At 44.2% G+C, this 15,128-nt stretch overlaps 1 protein-coding gene across 3 annotated transcripts in view; it reads left to right on the top strand.

The window, feature by feature from the left end:
* CSK (C-terminal Src kinase) overlaps window positions 1-15,128 on the top strand; it is a 2,395,116-nt gene that overhangs the window by 1,628,845 nt on the left and 751,143 nt on the right. For all 3 annotated transcript variants that reach the window (XM_044077191.1, XM_044077192.1, XM_044077193.1), the window contains one exon: window positions 5,880-5,993. In XM_044077191.1, the coding sequence (XP_043933126.1) occupies window positions 5,880-5,993 (114 nt within the window). The remainder of the gene's footprint in view (window positions 1-5,879; window positions 5,994-15,128) is intronic.

Here is a 15,128-nt window from a genome sequence, read left to right as displayed (position 1 = left end):
GAATCTAGCTTGGCCCCTGACTCTCTACCTCCTGCTCCCAGAAAACCTGATAGATATTACAGGGTTCCTGATTCTCACAAGTTCCTTTTTAAAAATCCTACTGTGGATCCTGAGACCATTTCACAGGGACCCAAGGGCATTAAGGCTACTACTGCCAAAAATCCTACCCCCTCTGATAGAGATTCCAGAGCCCTGGATAGATGGGGTAAGAAGGTATACACCTCTGCAACCTTGACCATCAGGGCCTTAAATTGCCAGTTTCATATGTTAAAGTATCAGCAGCATATTATTGGATTGCTTAAACAGAATATGATGTTGATTCCTGATTGTGCTGAAAATAAGGATTTAAGGGGTTTAATTCATTCTGCTGAACAGGTTGATAAACATACCTTGCAATGTGGTTTTGATTCACTAGAGGCGTCTTGCAGAGCTGCTGTCACCAGGTCCGTACTTAGAAGGCATGCTTGGCTTAAGGAGCAATCTTTGCCAGATCATGTTAAAACTAAATTGCTGGATGCACCCTTAAATCAAGACCACCTGTTTGGCGACAAAGCAGAAGTTCTTAAAAAGATGGAGGAAAAAGCTAAATCTGTGCAAACTGTTAAAGATTTCTTATTAGTGCAGCCTCCTAGATTTAGTAGGTATTGGCCCTCAAAAAATTGGTCCTTTCCTGCCTCTTTCAGGCCTTCTCAGTTCAAACCCAGAACCAGGAGAACACCCAGGCTTCATTCCCAGGGTACGCAGAGGACTAAGCAGTGGGGGGCTCCCACTTCCAAATCAGGATGTAGTAAGACTCTCCCCTATGATAAGCTGTTTCAATGACTTAACTTTAAACCTTCCAAGCACTTCTCATCTGACTGCTCCTTTAGGGATAAGATTGCTCTGCAAGCAAAAAACTGGGAACTCATTACCCAGGACAAATGGGTTTTAAACATAGTTTCCCAAGGATACAAATTTTAACTTCCACACGTTACCAACCCCAAACAATTTTCCAGATCTACCCCCAAATCAGTTAGCAGAGGCTCAAAAGCAAGTACTTTCTCTCTTAAGGTTAAAGGCTATACAGACTGTACCAGAAGAGGAAAAGGGACAAGGTTTCTACTCGAGACTTTTCCTGGTACCCAGAAAAGACAACTCATGGCATCCTGTCCTGGACCTGTCTATCCTAAACACCTTTTTGGTGATTCCAAAATTCAAGATGCTAACACTTCACCAGTTACTTCCCATGATAGGCAAAGATGCCTGGTTAGCAACACTGGATTTAAAGGAAGCCTACCTGCACATCCCAATCAGGGAATCTTGCATAAAATACCTACGCTTCAAAGCAGGCTGCTTGCACTATAAGTTCTCTGCACTGCCCTTTGGCTTATCTATTGCGCCCAGGGTATTCACAAAGTGCCTAGCTGCAGTCATTGCATTTTGCAGACAAAGAAATATTCAAATGTACCCATACCTGGAGGATTGTCTAATTCAGGCAGAAATCCAGGGCATACTTCTGAATCATCTGGCATTTGTACAAAAGGTTTTAACTTGTCTGGGGTACACCATAAACGAAAAGAAATCACATCTGGTACCCTGTCAACAAATTATATTCTTGGGAGCAAGCTTGAACACAACTTCCCAGATGGCTTTCCTCACTCCAGAGAAACAAATTCTTTTGACAACTTACTTCAAACAAGTGGCCACAAAAACCCTGCTATCTGCAAGGCAAATACTGCAAGGCTTGGGGTTCAGGGTTTCGTGCATTCTACTGATTCCATATGCAAGACTACATATAAGGAAACCACAATAGTATCTAAAAAGCCTATGGTGTCAACATTCTCAGAATTCCTTTGGTGGGCCGAGGCCTGCCACCAAAACAAGAGACTACCATTTACTCTACCCCCTGCCGCCCAAACCCTAACAACAGATGCATCAGACTATGCATGGGTGGCTCACCTGGCAGGGAAGTGCATTCAGGGCAAATGGAACCCAAGTCAAATGCACCTGCACAGCAATCAAAAAGAAATTTTATATGTACAGAATGCTCTGACAGCCTTCAAGGACCACATTCTTCCAGGACAATTAATGGTAAAGACGGACAACACCACTGTTATGTGGTACATGAACAAGCAGGGGGTACCCATTCTTTACCCCCTCTGCAGACTAGCCATGGCTCTGTGGAGCACAGCCTTTAGTTACCAAGTGCATCTACAGGCTCAATTCCTGCCAGGAAAACTAAATACACTGGCAGACGAACTAAGCAGAAATCTCATGGACCCACACGAGTGGAAACTGCAACCGAGGATTTTCAACATGTTGATCAACAAATGGGGGATCCCAGATATAGACCTGTTTGCCTCCCCCCAGAACTACCAATTGGACAATTTCTGCGCAATGACTCCCCACAAACAAGCTTGGAAAGTGGATGCTCTGTCCTTCAGCTGAAAAAATCTATGAGTGTATGCCTTTCCTCCTCTGCCTCTCCTCCCCAAAGTACTACTAAAGATCAAACAGGACAAACCAAGGATGATACTGATTGCACCAGACTGGCCATGCCAACACTGGTACCCCCTCTTGCACAGTGTGTCACAGCTGGCCCCATGGCACCTACCTCAGACCCCTACCGTGCTGTCTCAGCAGGAGAGCCAGATTCTGCACCCCCAGCTTCAAACTCTGAACCTGGCTGCTTGGCTAGTTACCTAATCTCTCCATTACCATCCCTCAGTAAACAAGTGTTGGATGTCATTTTGGAGGCAAGGAGGCCTAGTACTAGAAAATCTTATGCTGAAAAATGGAAACGATTTTGTGCCTAGAACCAAACTCAAGGGATGGCCACAGCAGCGCTCAGTTTACGTCGGATTCCTCAATACTTAACTGAGATGCTTCACAAGGGCCTTTCCTTTTCCTCCAACAAAATTCACGCCTCAGCCATTTCAGCTCATTACAACAAAGAACCACCCCTTTTTTCTCGCCCACTGCTCAAGCAGTTCCACAGAGGAGCCAAAAACTTAAGACCACCCAGGAGAGCCCCAACTCCAGCCCTGGGACCTTCATTTTGTATTGGAAAAACTCACTCTTCCCACTTTTGAGCCAGCTGCAACTGCAGAATTAAAATTCCTTTCTTGAAAAACAGCTTTCCTTTTAGCAGTCACTTCAGCAAGAAGGGTATCTGAATTACAGGCCCTTATGGCAGTGGAGCCTTTCATCATCTTTCATGCAGACAGGGTGTCCCTCCGGACCAAACCCTCTTTCATGCCCAAGGTGGTATCCAGTGTGGCTCTTAATCAGTCCATTCATTTGCCAACCTTCTTTTCTAATCCACAGAACAAAGGGGAACGGATACTGCACTCCTTAGATGTTCACAGACAACTTAGATTTTACTTGGACAGGACTAAACCTCAAAGGAAATCTGAACAACTGCTGGTGGCATTTGCTGCAGGGGCGGAGGGGAAGGCTGTTTCAAAGCAAACCATTTCTAAATGGATAGGCCATTGCATTAATTTCTGCTATAAGCAACATGGAAAACCTATCCCACAGTGGATTAGACCCCATTCAACCAGGGCTGCATCTACCTCTACAGCCGTTCTCAGAGGCGTCCCTACCAGAGACATCCTAAAAGCTGCTACCTGGAGTTTTGTACATACATTCACCAAGCATTACCATTTCACAATTTTCTCTAAATCCAGAGCTGGCTTTGCCACTGCAGTCTTGCAGGGCCTTATAGCTGGTCCTAATGCTATCTAAATTCCCCTCCCATCTTTAGCTTTGGGAATCTACTTAAATGTGATGACTGCAACATTGAAACACAAAGAACATAGTACAGTTGTGTACACTTACCATAAATGTAGATGTTCGAGTGTATTCACTGTTGCAGTCCTGGTTACCCTCCCTCCAACCCCCTGACTTCTTTTGGCTATACCTCTATTCTCCTTTACTATACTTAAAAGCTTTTTGGTGTATTTGCTTTTTTGTTGGAGATATAACCTTATATATATATATATATATATATATATATATATATATCTTTAATTGCCCTCCATTAAGGGGGGCACCTAACATCTGTGGCAAGAAACACTGATGTAATCGCATCAGCTGCATGCTTTCTACCTCTGACTTCCTGACATCACGGAAGATGAGACAGCAACCAACGCAGGACCCAAGACTTTGATTGTCAGGCCGACTGAGGGCTACTGCAAACAGATAAACCAAATGTGATGACTGCAACAATGAATACACTCTAACATCTACATTTATGCTAAGTGTATACAACTGTACTTTTCCTTTGCAGGTCTGAAATTGGAAAAAACGGTTGCCAAAGTAACTTTAGCCAGGTGGTTAACTGATTGTATCTCATTTATTTATAAAAAATCGGGGGTTACCTTACCATAACCAATACAAGCTCATTCAACTAGATCCATGGTGCACCGTCTTTAGTTTTTGTTTCCAGAACGTCCATGGACGACATATGCGCAGCAGCTACTTGGGCTACTCCTCATGCGTTTGTTACTCATTACAAATTGGATCTGTTCTCCAGAGGTAAAGCATCATTTGGTTCAAATGTGCTCAGGAATATCCATCCTTGAGTCCACTTGGGATTTTAGGTAGCTGGGGACTCTGTCCCATCAGTTGAAGGTAGAATGAAAATTGACAACATCGAATAAAGCAGTTATTTACTTAGGATAATGTTCCATCTGTGTTGTCCATTGTCATTCATCCTCAACTCCCCACCCACCAATCCCGCTCCTTTGTAAACTTCTGGAAGAATGAGTTTTTTAGGGGACATCACTGCCTTTTATTAGCTCCAGATGTAGTCTTTCTGTGTATTAACTGCATGCATTTTTTTCACCTCCTTTATCTATGCATAATAAGTATTCCCTTTCTGACAAAAATCAGCAAACAAGATCTGAGGTAACTTAGGGTTGTTGTATTATGGGTAAGGGAGAAGCTTGAGAGTTTTTGGTTGCCATGAGCTTTACTCCAAAAAAAGCAAAGCCAGCACCCACAAAGCTTTAATATTTTCTTTTATTGTGGCCACACCATGAAAAATCAGAAAACTCAGACCGGTTAAGCAACCAAACCTTCATATGAGCTTTAATAAAAGCCTAGTCGGATCTGAGGAATCGGGTCTGAATCCATCAGTTAAGGAAGAATGAAAATGGACAACACAGGTGGAACATTATGGTAAGTACATAACTTCTTTTTATGCTCTATCTTTTTTCATGGATGAGTCTCGTTGAGTATATTTTGGAGGATTCATTTTACAGAAGGTTGTCACACTATGACTTTTATATTTATCATCTGTTACATGATTGTGTTAAGCCTTATCCATGCATAGCTTCTGTGCAAACATGAGTGCTTGGGTACAGCCATTCTCAAGATGTTTGCCATTTCTTCATGTCATAAGAGGGCTGATTCTAAGGTGACACTTGCAGTAGTACAGTGTGTTAAAGATTACAAGAATTGCTTATGTGGTTTGTTTAATTGGGATGTTGTGTTTTCTAAGTTACAATATGGTACCTTACGTCATGTCCCACTACATCAAAAGACTATTCCATCAAAATTGAACAAATTAAAAAGTAACTTTGTTGCTATGGTTGAAGTACAGTGCAAGCCCACCCCACAATGTGTAGGGGCTTCACTCCATTATTTAATGTAAAATTTTCTGAAGTTGCACAGCTTCGGAGAAAGTTTTTTAAAATTCAACAGAGTGGTCCATCTGTATTGTGGAACTCCAACTGTAAAATGACCGTAAAGTGACTGTATAGATGAACTAAACTTTCCTTTTAAATTGCTTTCATCATGAGCTACAAGCAGCAGTGAACCAGTTGAATAGACATGTCTGCTTTAGGTGTCTAATTATTACTCACTGGTATTTTATGTTTCATTTTACCTTGTAGACAGTATGGCCACCTGGCACAGAATGCATAGCAAAATACAATTTCCAAGGTACAGCATCACAAGATCTTCCTTTTAGTAAAGGTGATGTTCTCACCATCATTGAAGTAACAAAGGTAAGTTGTCATTTTTGCAGTCATCTTCTGCTTACTTATTTCCAGACAGTACATGATGGTTGTGGGTGGGATGGTATTTTTGTAGTGATATGCCTAATGCATTATAACTGTTATTCATTGACGTAAGACGCATTTTCAGTATATTAACAGATAGTTTGTGGCAGGTGGACTTATGAGAAGTGTATTTGCATAGTAATTATTTATGCCTGTATGTCTGTACAGATTAATGCTTTTTATAAGCTGAGGTCTGCAGGAATGCAGATGTTCTCCGTGTTTCACTGTTGCAGTCATCACATTTGGGTTATCCCTGCCAGGGTAATCCTCAGACGGCCTGAATACCAGAGGCTTAGTATTTCTGCGTTGGTTGCTGTCGCTTCAGGACTGATTTCAGGTCATCAGTAGTATACAGTAAGGCAGCCGATGCCATTACTTCAGTCTTTCTTGCTGTGGAGCCTGAAGCAGAAGAAGTTCGCATGAGTGCCCGTCGGCTGCTACCCGAGTTTTCATCTACTGAATTGAAGTTGAAGTCTTCTAAATCCAAGTACCCCATTGGGGATCCCTTTTTCTTGCACTAACCGATGTCAGAAAAAGTTAATAATTGTCTCGCCTGTGGAAAGCAAATGCCACACCAAGACTTCCACTCTTACTGCGTCACTTGTTTAGGCCCAAACCATGACGTCACCCGTTGTCGCTTCTGTGCTTTGTTCAACACCAGAACTAAACATCGTCGGGCCCTTATTGTAGCCAGATATTTTCACTTACAGTCTTCGAATTCCAATATGGCTTTGGTAAGCCATCCGATAGAAGATCTTCTGAAAAAACGTAAAGATAAAGACAGAGACCGCACAGGTCCAAACCTACTGACGATGCTTCCGGTAAGCTAGTCATCAGTTCTCCGGTACTCAGTGAGGTGCTTTTGCAGCCCCTGATGCCCGCTTCTGTTGACTCACAGGCTGCTACCTAGAACTTTTCGGAGTCCGGTATGCCACAAAACTCTTCTTCGACTAAGGATCCTGTGGTCGTCTATACCTTGGATGGGTCCAGAGCCGATGAGCAGGCACCATCTTCCCAGGAAGTCCTACACACTACCGAATCTCGACCCAAACCGGCATCTTCTTTCACGACTACAGTTCTTTCACAAACGACCGAGTTTCTTAGGCCCAGGGTACGAACCGCACCCAAGAAACTGACGACCCACTCTCCAGCACCTGCTACCTTGCCTCAGTCTCAAATGCTTAAAATGGCGGAAGACCTTATCATGCTGATCAGGGGAAGCCAAGCTACCCCCTCCAAAAGGAAGAGAGATAGGTCCCCTGTAGTTTTGTCTGAATAAGAGTCAGACAAATCTGATGCATCTGAATATGAAGATATGCAATCCCTCTCCATTTTTGAGGATTCTGATGAACAGGATTCCATTCCTTCAGCCTTTCCCCCAGAGGATTTTTCCTTTGGGGGAAACCCTGCATACTTTAAGGGAGCATTTCCAGTGTGAGAGTCAGGACTACCCTCAGTCTAAAAAGAGACTCGGGGAATTCCTACATCTTCCACAACACAAACCCTTGGCCATCCCTCCAGTCCTGGATGTTGTGGAGGATGTTTTCTTCTAATCCAGCTTGACTCCTGATGCCCTTCCTCCAACTCCCAGAAAACCAGACTGGTACTACAGAGTCCCCGACTCACACAGATATCTTTCTAAAACTCCTGCAGCTGACCCTGAGGTCATTTCTCAAGTGCCAAAAGGGATTAAAGCAACATTTGCTAAGAATCCCACCCCCTCAGACAGGGATTCCCAAGCATTGGACAGATGGATTAAAAAAGTATACACCTCAGCTACTCTTGCTATCAGGGCACTAAATTGTCAGTTCCATATGCTGAAATTTCAGCAACATTGGAACTCCTTAAACAAAAAATGTCTTCCTTTCCTGTTTGGGCAGAATCTAAAGATTTATAAGAGTTAATGCATTCTGCAAGTCAAGTAACTAAACACACCTTGCACTGTGGTTTTGACGCCCTAGAAGCTTCTTGCAGGGCAGCAGTCACTGGATCTGTCATTAGAAGGAATGCATGGCTTAAGGAACAGCCCCTGCCAGACCATGTCAAATCTAAATTGTTGGATGCCCCCTTGCACAAAGATAATTTATTTGGCACTAAGGCAGAAGAGGTCTTAAAAAGATGAAAAAGCAAAATCTATGCAAACAGTTAAGGATTTCTTGCAGGTCCAGTCTCCTAGGTTCCTGCTCCCAGTAAGCCGGCCCAGCCTAGGCCCCGTGGAAACAGACCCCCCCCCCCCCAGACAGCAGCAACAGGGGGAATGCAGAGATGTTCTTCATGTTTCACTGTTGCAGTCATCACACTTAGGTTATCTGCCTGCAGGTAGCCCTCAGTCGGCCCAAATACCAGAGACTTAGTATTTCTGTGTCAGTTGCTGTCGCTTCAGGACTGACATCAGGTCGTCAGGTGTGCAAAAACAGGCAGCCAATGCCATTACATCAGTCTTTCTTGCCAAGTAGCCAGAAGCAGAAGTAGTTCGCACAAGTGCCGGTCGGCCGCTACCTGAGTTTTCGTTTCCAAAATGAATCATCCTGAAGTCTTCTAAAGCTAAGTACCCCATTGGAGATCCTTTTTTCTTGCTCTAACCAATGTCAGAAAAAGTTAACAATTGTGTCGCCTGTGGAAAGCTAATACCACACCGAGATTTCCTTTCTTACTGTGTCACCTGTTTAGGCCCAGACCACTACGTACCTCCCTGTCGGTTTTGTGCTTTGTTCAACGCCCAAACTATTCGTCTTCAGGCCCTTATTGTCGCTAAATACTTCAGCTCTCGATCTCCATATTCCGAAATGGCTTCGGTAAGCCATCCATCTACCGATCTTCTGAAAAAAACGTAACGATAAAAATAGAGACAGACCGCACAGCTCCAAAACTGCTGATGACGCTTCCGGTAAGCTAGTCGCTAGTTCGCTGGTACTCAGTGAAGCGCTTTCACAGCCCCTGATGCCCGCTTCAATGGATTCGTAGGCCATTACTGAGACCCATTCGGAGTCCAGTATGCTGCCAGACTCTTTTTTGACTACAGAACCTGCAAATGTCTTTACCTTGGATGGGTCCGGAGCCACTGTGCAGGCACTGACTTCCAAGGAAGTTCTTCGCATTACCAATATTTGACACAAACCTCTTTTGCATCTTCCAATGTTCTTCGTGTTTTACTGTTGCAGTCATCACATTTGGGTTATCTGCCTGCAGGTAGCCCTCAGCCGGCCTGACTGCCAGTGTCTTCGGATTTCTGCATCGGATGCTGTCGCTCCTTCCATGATGTCAGGTTGTCAGGGGTATAAAATTCAGCCGACGCCATTACATCAGTCTTTCTTGCCGTGCCGTCCCAGAAGCAGTTCGCAAGTGCAGGTCGGCTGACTCCTGAAATTTTTGTTTTCGAGTTTGAGACCCGAAGTCTTCAAAAAAGATAAGTACCCCGTTGGGGATCCTTTTTTCTTGCTCTAATCTATGTCAGAAAAAATTAACAATTGTCTTGCCTGTGGAAAGCAAATACCTCATAGAGATTTTCATTCTTACTGCGTCGCCTGTTTAGGCCCAGACCACGACGTCCCTCACTGTCGGTTTTGTGCCTTGTTCAACACCTGAACTATTCGTCATCGGGCTATTTTTGTAGCTAAATACTTTTGTTCTCCATCTCTGTACTCCGAAATGGTTTTGTTATGCCATCTGCCTACCAATCTTCCGAAAAAATGTAAGAATAAAGACAGAGACAGACCGCATAGGTCCAAAACTACCGGCGACACTTCCGTTAAGCTAGTTGCCAGTCCACCGGTACTCAGTGAGGCACTTTCGCAGCCCTTGATACCCGCTACTGCAGACTCGCAGGCCTCTACTGAGACCCATTCAGAGTCCAGTATGCCGCGAGATGCTTCTTTGACTATGGAACCTGCGGATGTCTCTTCCTTGGATGGGTCTGGAGCCGCTGAGCAGGCACCGGCTTCCGTGGGTGTATTCAAGCCTACAGACTTTCATATTAAACCGACGGCATCATTTCCAACTAGAAGTACCGAATTCCTCAGGCCTAAAACTCGCACTACGCCTAGAAAAATGATGACCAAACCGCTGACACAAGCCCATATGCCTCAAAAACAAATGTTCAGAATGGCTGAAGACCTTATTACCTTAATTAGGGGAAGCCAGCCTTCCCCCTCTAAGAGACCTAGAACCGATTTTCTTTCTGATTCTTCTGATCAGGAATGTGATATCTCTGCTCTTTCTGATTACCAGAATTTGCCCTTATCTACTTATGAGGATTCTGATGCAGAGGATTCCATTCCCTCTGCTTCCCCTCTAGTAGATTTTTCTTTTGGTGAAACCTTGCATACCCTTAGGGAGCATTTCCGCTGGGAAAGCCAGGACTATTCTAAGTCCAAAAAAGACTTCGGGAATTCTTACTCCTGCCTCAGCATAGGCCTCTAACTATCCCTCCTATTCTGGCTATTGTAGATGATTTTATCTTGGAATCTAGCCTTACCCCAGACACTTTAACACCAGCTCCCAGAAAACCTGACAGGTACTACAGAGTACCTGACTCTCACAAGTTCCTCTTCAAGAATCTTACTGCGGATCCAGAGACCATTTCCAGAGGGCCAAAAGGCATTAAGGCTACTGCTGCCAAAAATCCTACCCTTCTGATAGAGATTCTAGAGCCATAGACAGATGAGGTAAGAAGGTATAAACTAGTGCTGTTTTGCCCATTAGGGCTTTAAATTGCCAGTTTCATATGTTAAAGTATCAGCAGCATGTTATGGGGCTACTTAAACAGAAAATGTTGATTCCTGACTGTACTGAGCACAACGAATTGCAGGATTTAATGCATTCTGCAGAACAAGTTGGTAAACATACTTTGCAATGTGGTTTTGACGCTTTAGAAGCATCTTGCAGGGCTGCTGTCACTGGGTCTGTACTTAGAAGGCATGCTTGGCTTAAGGAATAAAACTTGCCAGATCATGTTAAAGCTAAATTACTGGATACTCCCTTAAACCAAGACCTCCTTTTTGACAACAAAGCAGAAGTCGTCCTCCAAAGGATGGAGGAAAAAGCTGAATCTATGCAAACTGTTAAAGATTTCCTACAAGTGCAGCCTCCCAGATTCAGTAGGCATTGGCCTTCAAAGAACTGATCCTTTCCAGTCCCTTCTAGGCCTTCTCAGTCCAAACCCAGGAACAGCAGACCACCTAGGCTACAGTCTCAGGCTACGCACAGACCTAAACAGTGGGGGGCTCCCACTTCCAAAGCAGGGAGTAGTAAGTCACCCCCTACGGAAAAGTGGCACAATGACTTAACCTTAACCCTTCCAAGCCCTGCTCAACTACCTGCTCCCTTAGGAGGAAAGCTCGGCCTGCATGCAAAAAACTGGGAACTCATTACCCAGGACAAATGGGTTTTGAACATGGTTTCCCAAGAATACAGATTCCACTTCCACACACTACCAACCCCAAATGGTTGGCCAGACCTACCCCCATATCAAAGGATGGAGGCCCAACAGCAGGTTCTCTCTCTTCTCAATATCAGGGCTATTCAACCTGTCCCAGCAGAACAAAGGGGACAAGGTTTTTATTCAAGACTTTATCTGGTACCCAGAAAAGACAACTCCTGGCGTCCTATCCTGGACCTCTGTATTTATTTTATTTTATTTTACATTTGTTAACCGAGAGAGTCTAACTGGATATATGTCCATTTTCAGTGGAGGCCCTGGGAGAAAAACTCCAGAGCAGAAAAATCATTAACAAGAGAAAGAAATGTCAACCAAAAGGTTCAATTAAACAAAATATAGAATACACAGTCTTTATACTTCATATAGAAGTATAGTACATATAAGATAGTGAGTTATCCAAAGAGTGTATTTATAGGTACATAGGTTCATACTTCAGGACTAGGCTGTCTGCCTGAGGGCATCTATAAGCCTAGCTAGAATGTGTTGGCTTTCGCCACCCCGTTAGATGTTCATCGTGTTTCACTGTTGCAGTCATTACACTTGGGTTATCCTGCTGGCAGGCAACTCGCAGTCGGCCTGAATTCCAAAGTCCTGGTCCGGCGTCGGTTGCCGTCGCCTCTTCCCTGACGTCAGTGCGCCAGGGGTATAAAAGATGCAGCCGACGCCGTTTTCTTCAGTCTTTCTTGCCGTGCGGTGCCCGAAGCAAAAGCAGTTCGCAAGTGCCGGTCTGCCGACTCCTGAGATTTTCGAAATCGAATTTCAGATCCGAAGTCTTCAATAAAGCTAAGTACCCCGTTGGGGAAACTTTTTTCTTGCTCCAGACCGATGTCAGAAAAAGTTAACAAATGTTTTTCTTGTGGGAAGCAAATACCTCATAAGGATTTTCACTCTTACTGTATTCCTTGCCTAGGCCCTGACCACAACGTTGCTAGTTGTCGGTTTTGTGCAAGATTTAACCAACGCACTATTAAGCGTCGGTACGATTTTGCTTTTCATTATTTTGGCAGAAGGTTTAACTACATAATGCCGTCGGAACAACCAACGACCAGAATTCATAAAAAACGCAAGGATAAAGACGAGGACAAGCATCCGTGGTCCAAAACTGACGAAGCCTCTTCTAGGCCAATCGCCGGTTCACCGGTGCTCAGTGAGGCACTTTCACAGCCCCTGACTCCCGCTACCTCAGAGCCACAGGCCGCCTCCGACTCCCACATGGAGACAGCTAGGCCTCTGGATATTCAAGGTATTGGTCCTTCAGAAATGAATCCCTCAGATGGGTCCGGAGCCGCTGAGCAGGCATCGGCTTCTGAGGGTGTCTTCAGACCTACACAACTTTATATAAAGCCTACTTCAGTATCCAAGACAAAGTCTAAAACAGTTTTAAAGACAAGGAAACCAGTACAGCATTCTCCAGGACAGGCTTCTGTGCCTAAGAAACAGATGCTCAAAATGGCCGAAGACCTAATTACTTTGATCAGGGCTTCCCATCCCCCTCATGATAAGAGGCCTAGGCAAGGCACTGAATATGATTCCTCTGATCAGGTTTCCATTTCCTCTGACTCCTCTTCTGATCAGGGATATTCTGTTCCTCCCTATGAGGATTCTGATGCTGAAGATTCTATTCCTTCAGCTTCTCCTCCGGAGGACTATTCTTTTGGGGAAACCCTGCATACCATGAGGGAGCATTTTCATTGGGAGAGCCAGGATTATTCCGATTCTAAGAAAAGACTTAAGAGACTTTCTTTTACTTCCTCAGCACAGACCTCTTGCAGTTCCCCCTGTTCTAGACATAGTAGATGATGTTTTCTCAGAGTCTGGCCTGTCTCCAGACTCTTTACCTCCTGCCCCTGTCAAGCCAGACAGATACTACAGGGTCCCAGACACCCATAAATTTCTTTAAAAAACCCTGCTGCTGACCCAGAAACTATCTCACAGGGTCCCAAAGGGGGTCAAGGCTGCTTCTGCCAAAAACCCTGTCCCCTCAGACAGAGATTCTAGGGCTTTGGACAGATGGGGGAAAAAAGTTTACACTTCTGCTACCTTGGCTGTAAGGGCTTTAAATTGTCAGTTTCATATGCTCAGATATCAGCAATATTTAATGTCTTTGTTAAAACAAAAAATGTTGACAAATTCTGAATGTACTGAGAACAAAGATTTGCAGGATTTATTGCATGCAGCTGAACAAGTGGGAAAACATACTTTGCAATGTGGCTATGATTCACTGGAGGCCTCGTGCAGGGCCGCTGTTACAGGTTCTGTTATTAGAAGGCATGCTTGGTTAAAGGAACAGAATCTGCCTGATCATGTTAAAGCAAAATTATTGGATGCTCTATTACAGCATGATACTTTGTTTGGTGTTAAGGCAGAGGAGGTGTTAAAGAAAATGGAGGATAAGGCAAAATCTATGCAAACAGTAAAGGATTTCTTACAGGTACAGCCACCCAGATTTAGCAGGAACTGGCCCTCTTAAGAATTGGTCCTTTCCAGTGTCAGTCAGACGACAAAGAGGCAGATTCAGATGCCCTAGAGGCAGGCAACAGCCCCAGGGCTCATACAGGCCCAAACAATGGGGTGCTTCTACCTCCAAAAGCGGAGAAGACAAATCACAGCCTTATAGAAAACAGTCCCAATGACTTCCCTCTGCCAATGCCAAGCACTTATTTTTTTGGCAGCACCCTTAGGGGGAAAGCTAGCACTTTTTTCACGAAACTGGCTCAAGATCACCCAGGACAAATGGGTCTTAAATATAGTCTCTCAGGGCTACAGGTTCCACTTTCACACCCTTCTAAAGGCAAAAGGTATGCCAGACCTGCCACGCAGTCAGTGGCAAGAGGCACAAAAACACGTTTCTTCTCTCATGAACATGGGGGCTATTCAGCCAGTGCCACAAGAGCAGGGACAAGGATTTTACTCAAGACTTTTCTTAGTACCAAGAAAGGACAAAGCCTGGAGACCAATTCTGGACCTGTCTATACTAAATACTTTTCTGGACATCCCAAAATTCAAAATGTTGACTCTACAGCAGCTTCTGCCCATGCTGGACAAGAAGGCTTGGCTTGTAACTTTGGACTTCAAAGAGGCATATCTACATGTCCCAATCAGACAAACCTGCAGAAGATACCTCAGATTCATAGCTGGCTCAGTGCACTACCAGTTCTCTGCACTGCCTTTTGGCTTATCTACTGCACCCAGGGTCTTCACAAAATGCCTGGCACCAGTAATTGCATTTTGCAGACAAAGAGGAATTCAAATATACCCCTACTTGGACGATTGCCTTATTCAAGCAAAGGACAAAGATATTCTACTGCAACATCTGGCGTTTGTAAAAAGATTACTAATTCACCTAGGGTATACAGTAAACGAAAATAAATCAAAACTAATGACCTCTCAAGAGATAATATTCCTGGGTGCAAGCTTAAATACAATTGCCCAGATGGCTTATCTCATGCCAGACAAACAAAGGCATCTAACTTCTTACTTCAAAGACATGGCAACAAAGACGCAGTTATCTGCAAGGAAAATTCTGCAGGCTCTGGGCTACATGGCATCCTGCATTCTACTAATTCCATATGCAAGACTGCATATGAGGAAACTACAATGGTATCTAAAAAGTGTTTGGACTCAGCATTGCCACAGCCTGGAAA

Source organism: Protopterus annectens, chromosome 7.part0, assembly GCF_019279795.1.
Source record: "Protopterus annectens isolate FY-2018-M chromosome 7.part0, PAN1.0, whole genome shotgun sequence".
In the NCBI taxonomy this organism is placed as follows: Eukaryota; Metazoa; Chordata; order Ceratodontiformes; family Protopteridae; genus Protopterus; species Protopterus annectens.
This window is presented reverse-complemented; position numbering and strand designations above follow the sequence as displayed.